This window comes from Suricata suricatta, chromosome 17 (assembly GCF_006229205.1).
Source record: "Suricata suricatta isolate VVHF042 chromosome 17, meerkat_22Aug2017_6uvM2_HiC, whole genome shotgun sequence".
NCBI lineage: Eukaryota > Metazoa > Chordata > Mammalia > Carnivora > Herpestidae > Suricata > Suricata suricatta.
In genome coordinates, this window is record NC_043716.1 from 16,993,922 (window position 1) to 17,000,801 (window position 6,880).

Here is a 6,880-nt window from a genome sequence, read left to right on the forward strand (position 1 = left end):
AACTTGCTCCTTTTCTGCACATCTTCCTGCCTCCTACAAACCCCTCTCTGTGCTCTTGGCTTCCTTTCTTTCCTGAGCTCACGTAGGCTGATGACCAGACCCATGGGGGACCTAGCACACAGCAGGTCACATCTCACTGCCGGTTGGACAAATAGAACGTCAGGTGGAAGGTCTCCAAGGCGGGGTGGACGTTGGGGGCTTGGCACTTACAAGCCCAGCCTCCCAGAGAGTTTAGCTCCCATCTTGCAGGTGCTAGAGACCTGAGCTGCATCTGCAGGCCTCTTCCGTCCCTTATTTCCAGTAGAGCTTTGGGTTTGCGCTTCCTTCTGTATGTAGGGGAAAGGGAGGGATGCGGGGGCGAGCATCCCTCCCAAACTCTCTGTCCCAGGCCCTGGGTCCCAGGAAGCTAGAACTTAGCAGGCCCATCTCAGGACACCAGCATCCACTGAGTCGAGTCACTGACACAGACCCCCAGGGCTAGGCAAGAGGTCAAAGGTGATCTAATCCATCCGCCTGCCCCTCCCCACCCTCCTGCGGGAATCTCTTCTCCAGCCTCCTCTGGAAGCCTGCTGGGTATGACTTCTTTCCTCTGGCATCACGTTATACCTTGAAGATTCCATGCCTCAGTTTCTCTGCTGGTCCTCTCACCCACTCCCTTTCAGCCCAGGAGTGCTGGGAAACTTACCTGTAGGAGTAGATGGGTTTTGGGAAGAGAGGCTGGTGCCCATCGGTGCTGGCCTGGGGTGCGATCCGCTGGTATGGATAGTGTGAGGAGCCCAGGTACGGGACGGGGTAGCTGCTGCCACCTGGTGAGTACTGTAGAGGTCAAAGGGGCAGGATGGTTGCCATGATAACCAGTCTTTCCCAAGGTGGGGGTAATCCCTCCCCCATTCATATACATCCAGAGAGAGAGCTGAAGCTTGACTCTTCTCTCCTTGGTCATGGGGGTCCAATAACAGAACTATCTGAGGGGGCCGGCCAAGGGTGTGGACCTCTGAGGGCCTCTAAGGAGATCCACATTCCTGAATTCAGCGTCTCAGAGCCCCCAAAGCTCCATCTGTCCTGGTTTCCTTCCTCTCCTGCCATCTAGCTGCTCTGGTTGCCATGGTGATGGGAGAGCAGCCTGAGCTGGGCTAGAGAGTGTGAGGCCCTCCAGGTCTCCCCTACATTTTCCGGAAGCAGCTGGTCCGGAAGCAGGGTGTCCAGCCTGGGCGTTCATTGGCTGGGCACTGCCACCTTTTATGAGTTTCAGTGGTTCTTTGAAAGAGCCGGTCATGGTGGTGGGCAGGTGGGGGTAGGAGGTGGTTTTACGGCAAAGGGAGTGGCTGCGGTGCCAGAGGTGGTGTTTTATGGGGGCCATGGGAGTAGGAGACTCTGACTCCCCCATCTGCTCGAGGCTGAAATGCCCTTTCCAGGTCACCCGAGAGACACTTAGTGCCTGAGTCACCCTCTCTGCAGGCTTCATAAAGGCCTGGGTGCGGCCATCTTGTTCTAGGGGGGTGCGGAATGCAGAAAGCATCAAAGCGAGGCCAGGCATGGTGAGGCCATTTAAGGTCTGGCAGCCCCTTAACCCTGCTGTGGCCCAGTCCCTGGTGGACCAGGGTGCCTCAGGGACACCCCTGGCCCGGGCTCAGAACTTGAGGCAGCAAGGGTGACCCCGCATGTGCTTCCTCTGCTTCCCTCTGTCTCCTTCTTTCCCCCAACAAAGCAAGCAGTCTGACCACCTCCCCCACTCCCCCCACGTGCCTGCCTCCCTGGCTTGGCCAAGATGAGGGCCAAAGCCAAAGAGCTGGGAGTAGAACCTGCTCCACAGGCAGGGCCTGTCTCAGTGCCAGGCTGCAGGTGGATGGAGCTGGGCGCTGGGCAGCCACTTGCTCCGTCTTGCCCAGTGACTCCTGGGAGCTGCCTGGCTGCTCTGGGGCTCTTCCCTATCTCTTTCTAAAAACCTGTATTCCATGCCAACATGGCATGCTCTACAGGTTCGAATCGTGAGGCTGGGCAGTGGGGATGGGGAAGGGGGAGACAGGATCAAAGATGAGGGAGTCTTGGAGCCCTCCAGGTGGGAAGGCTGCCTTACTCCATACCTGGTCCCACCCTGTTGAGGTGAAAGGGAAGTTTGGAGCCAAGGCTACGTAGCAAGACAGTGGCTGACCCAGACTGGAGCCCATTGTTTCCTTTCTGCTCTGTCTCATATCACCCCACATAACCCTTTTCTTTCTGCCCCTGTCATTGGCTCTCCTTCTCTCTCCCTTTTTGGTTCGCATCTGGGCCCTGTCCCACTACAGGCCCCACTCGCTTTTCAGAGACTCTCAGATGAGCCCCATGTACTCCTAGAGAAGGGCAATGGCTTCCTCCCTTCCCCATGAACCCCAGTCCCCCCAGCCCCGGTGGCCTGGCTGGAGGCTCAGGGCCCTGCTGCCTCCGCCTGCCCATCCGGGTGCGCATACCCATATACACACGTGCACACCTCACACCACATCATATCCTGAGGCCCCAGGGACTCATGCCCACCTGTCCCTGACCCACCTGGTGGAAGGGGGGCTGGGAGGGACAGTACATGTGCTGCAAGGGGGGCTGGTAACAGTACATCCCAGGGCCAGTCTCCAAAGCTGGGGGCTTGACCTTGACTTCTGACCCCTGCTGGAAGAAAAAAACGGATGACCCGCCTGGACCTTAGTTTTCTCCCTCCCTCTCTTCTGTGGCTTGAAACTTACACAAAAGCAACCTCTACTCTTCATCCCTTATGCTTACTCCTGGAGAACACATAGAGAACAGAGAAGGTGAGGGATTTTCCTGAGGGAACTCAGCAAGTTAGTGGTGGAGCTGGGGCTGGAGTTGACAGCACTCCCCACCCCACTACCTCACTTCAGGTAAGAGGCAGAGTTGGGTCACACTGAGGTTGGGTAGGGTCAGAGATCTCTCTGGAACGGCATAAGGATATACTACCTGGTCCCACTCATCAAGCCTAGCTCTTGAGGCCTGCTTGCATTCAGAGCCACCAGCCTCTCAGAGCAGGTCTGGGAAGGACATCTGCAAAAGGCCACTGCTCTAGAGTTCCCACTGCAGAGCCTTAGGGGAGCACAGGAAGCAGCCGGACAGGTTGGTCCAGCTCATGACCCCAAGTCCTGCTACTTCCCCCTCTGCAAAGCCTAAGGGAGCTCTAGCAGGCTCTTTGGAGGGGGCTCGTGAGTTCTCTCCAATCTATCTCCTGGTCATCTTCAACTCAGAGCAGCTGGTCTGCTTGAGCCCCTTGGCACTCTTTCATCCTCCCTGTCTAGAGCTGCTGCCAGTGGTGGTGGCCAGACTCTGGTTTCCCAGGGGTTGTGAGCTCCGCAAAAATCCCCCAGAGTCTAGCTCAGAGTCCCCTGAGTAAGGGCTGAGGAGGGCCAGAAAGCATGCACAGCTAGGTTCCAGAAGGTGAGTAAGGTCAGGAGGAGTAAACCACTCTTCTTGGGTTCCCAGGGGACCTTGGAAACCAGCATTTGGGCTCAGAGGGTCACATCAACTGTTAGCTCTTTCTCAATGTACTCTGGGGTTGCAGATTCAGAGATAGCCATAATCATAGAATCTCAGGCCCGGAAGGGCCAAGAGCACGATGTCCAACCTCCTCATTTGGGAGATGATGGAGCTGAGCCCACTGAGGGAAAGTGATGTGTCCTAGGTCACCCAGTGTATCGACCAGCTCGCTGGTCCTCTGGGCCTGAGCTCCTCTCCACTGTGTGGGGGGTAGGGGAGTGGCCTCATAGCTCAGCCTCTCTCTTCCCACAGGCCAAGGGATGCCTTGGGCAAGTCACTTGGTCTCTACTGAAACTCAGTTTCTTCATCTGCAAAATGAGGACAGTGAGGGGTCTTTAGAGGGTTGTTGTGAGGATTTAATGGGCCACCTGGAAGAAAGGATGTGGCACAGTGAGCAGGGGCTGGCATCGGGTGGACATTTGGGAGGCAGTAGCTATATGACGGTGCCCTCACCATGAGCTGCTGTTGAGTACAACAGGCCTGAGAAAAAGCCATCAGAGGGCCCCAGAACCAAGGCTCTTGACTTGGCCACAGCTGGTAGGTACCCAACCCCTTCTCTATTTTCTAAGTCGAGGAATCAGGCTACGTTGGGGGTGGCTTGGGGATGGAATGGGAGCTTGTCATAAAGCAAGAGGTGAGGAGAGCTGGTGGGCATCTGGAGAAAGCACAACCCTGGCTGAGCCTATTCAGTGCTCGCTACCTCAGGGATCTCCAAACCTCCCTTTAGCTTTCCTCTGCCCAAGGCTACAAGCCTCTGAGGCGGGTCCCTGTAGCCATACTTCTCAGAGGAGGCCCAGAGAGGTTAAGTGACTAGGCCAAGATCACACAGCTTGTGGAGGTGGCTGTGAACAGGACTTGTTGGTTGGCCTTCTGAGGTGCTTTCAAGGTATTTTTATGAATATACCCAGGCACCATTCTGGGCAAGGAATGGGGTCCAGAAAGTTCTTTGAGAAGACTTAAGGCCTCTCTTGAGGCTCTAGGCTGATGCTAGAGAGGAGAACATTGTGCTCTGTAGCTCATCCCTAAACCCTTTCTCTCTTGGCCTCTGGAATGTGTTTTCCTTCTCACATTTGCATATGGGCCGGTAGGTCTGGCTGGGGATTCTTGACACTTAAGCAAACAGAGAAGTCACACACTGGAATCCTGACTCAGGAGCCTCTGGGAAGCTGCCAGCTTCCTTAGCCTGACCTGCCTCCTCCACCTTGCCCCCTCTATGCCAGGCCAGGTCAGCGTCCCCTCCCCCGCTGATCTGGAGGGCAGAATGAAGCCGAGACCCCCAACTTTCTGAACTTGCCTCTTCCCTGGCACCTACTGACCCTGAATGGAAAGGTCTGGAAAGGGAAGGCGGAGTTTGATCTCAGGGCTTCTGGGAACTAGGACAGGGGTAGGTGGTGGCCACTAGTACTCACCAGGACTTGGGGGCTGTGCTCCTGGCTGGGGTAGGGGAGCCCGTTGCACCAGGCCTCCGCTGAGAAGCCAGGCAAGAAGGCCTCAGACTCCCCCACATCCACGGGGATCTCCTCGAAGGTCTCCAGTGCCCCCGGGGTCTTAAAGGAGTGTCCATCGAGGGCCAGGGCAGTCTGGGCCTCGGGGAAGACGTCCTCATGGAAATGCCGCTTGTATGGGTGGAAAGGCCCATGGCCACCCTTGAGGAAGCGCCCAGGGCTGCTTGCGGGGCCCTCCTCGAAGCCGAAGCTGGAGAACTTGTCTGAGGGTGAGAGCCGGAAGGGGCCCGGGCCAGTGCTGGCTGGGCAGTGGACTTGCTCAGGGCCAGGTGACGCGACGCTGGGGCTCTGTGGGGGCAGTGAGGATGCCCTCTCTGGGGGGCCGTCGGGCACAAATGATGAGCAGCTGAAGCCGGCAAGCTTCTGGGGTGGAGAATGGGTAGAGAGCCTGTGAGTGGAGGCTGGACAGGATGCTGCTCTATGCTAGGGTAAAGAGCACTCCGTCTGTGGCAGAGTGCTGGGGGCCCCCAAATGATGGAGGAGATATAGCCTGCCTTTGGAAGCCCTAGTCTGTGGGGGTACACTGCTCCTAGACCTGAGGTGCCCTGAGTCAGCCAGATACACAGCCTTGCCCTGGGAAAGCCCCAGGCTGAAGGGACAAGCAGAGGCCTCTATCTGAACACTTCTGGATCTTCGGAGTCATTGGGTACTTGTTGGCTGGTGGAAGAGACAAGGCAGACCCCAGGAGGTCCCTGGGGGTGGGGCCTAGGTGCCAGGTACTTACGTTCTGTGGGGCAGGAGAGCCTGGGAGGCCCGGCGCCTGCATGAGGTCCCCCTGGGGCTCGCCCTCCAGTCTGGCGGGGCCGGGCAGCGTGGCGTCAGACTGCGGTGGGAGTAGCGACACCATCACCCAGTCCTGGCCTCGAAGAAAGCCGGCTGTGATGAGAGTGAGGACCGGGGTCCTGGAGTGACCGACCCCAAGTTCACCACCTCCACTCCCACCCCCATCCCTGGGCTGGGACCCCGACTCCAGCCAGACACCTGGCGAGACAGAGACAGATAGTGGATAAACAGACAAAGTGAGAGAACATCAGAGACAGAAAGGAGCAGATAAACTAGAGACAGAGGAAGAAAAGCGCAGAAAGGAGACTGGTGGAGACGGAATGAAAACATACCAGGTAGGAAACCTCCCGTCCCCCGGCCCCAGGGGGGACAGTTGGCTGGCTGCTCTGGGGCTTGGTGACAGATAGTTTCCTGGAGACCCTGCCTACGGCCCCCGTCTCCCCAGTGCGGGACTGGGCTAGGTGACCATTGGCCAGCAGTCTCTGCTCAGTGACTGAGCAAGCGGGTGGTCCTGAGAGAAGGGGACTGGAGAGAGTGGATCAAGCCCAGGCCGAGGGTAGCAGTGACCCTCACGCTGCAGGTGACCCAGCCCTCCATAGAGGCTGGGTCTGTGGTGCCATTACAGGGGCTGGCATGACCCTGAAAGTGTCAAGTGCCACCGGGGACTTGAGGTGACCCCATTGTCTGGTGGCCCCGTGAGCTGGCATGGCGCCAGGCTGCCACCACTGGCCCACTGTGCAAGTTCTAGCCAGTGCTGTTTTCTCCTCCAAACTGCATCTCATACCTGAGACCTTATGCAGGCCACTGCCCTCCTCCCCCACCTTTTAAAAATATTTTATTTTTAAATGATCTTGACACCCAGTGTGGGGCTCGAACTCACAGCTCTGAGATCAAGAGTCACATTCTCTACTGACTGAGCCAGCCAGGTTGCCTAGGCCACCACCCTTTCTGAGCTTTGGTTTCACCATGTGAAAAAGTAGGGGCTTGTGCTGGATGATAGCCGAGGGCTTTTTCTGCTCGGAGTTCCTAGACTCCCAGCCCTTTGTCTTTGGCACAGCCCAGAGGTTGAGAGGGCT

General features: G+C 57.3%; 1 protein-coding gene across 1 annotated transcript in view; it reads right to left on the reverse strand.

The window, feature by feature from the left end:
* Window positions 1-5,868, reverse strand: part of FOXN1 (forkhead box N1) — a 13,165-nt gene extending 7,297 nt beyond the window's left edge. The window contains exons 1-4 of the mRNA XM_029928933.1: window positions 5,746-5,868; window positions 4,926-5,384; window positions 2,527-2,637; window positions 686-816 (exon numbers count right to left, since the gene is read on the reverse strand). Coding sequence (XP_029784793.1) covers window positions 686-816; window positions 2,527-2,637; window positions 4,926-5,384; window positions 5,746-5,868 — 824 coding nt within the window. The remainder of the gene's footprint in view (window positions 1-685; window positions 817-2,526; window positions 2,638-4,925; window positions 5,385-5,745) is intronic.
* Between the last annotated feature and the right edge of the window lie 1,012 nt (window positions 5,869-6,880).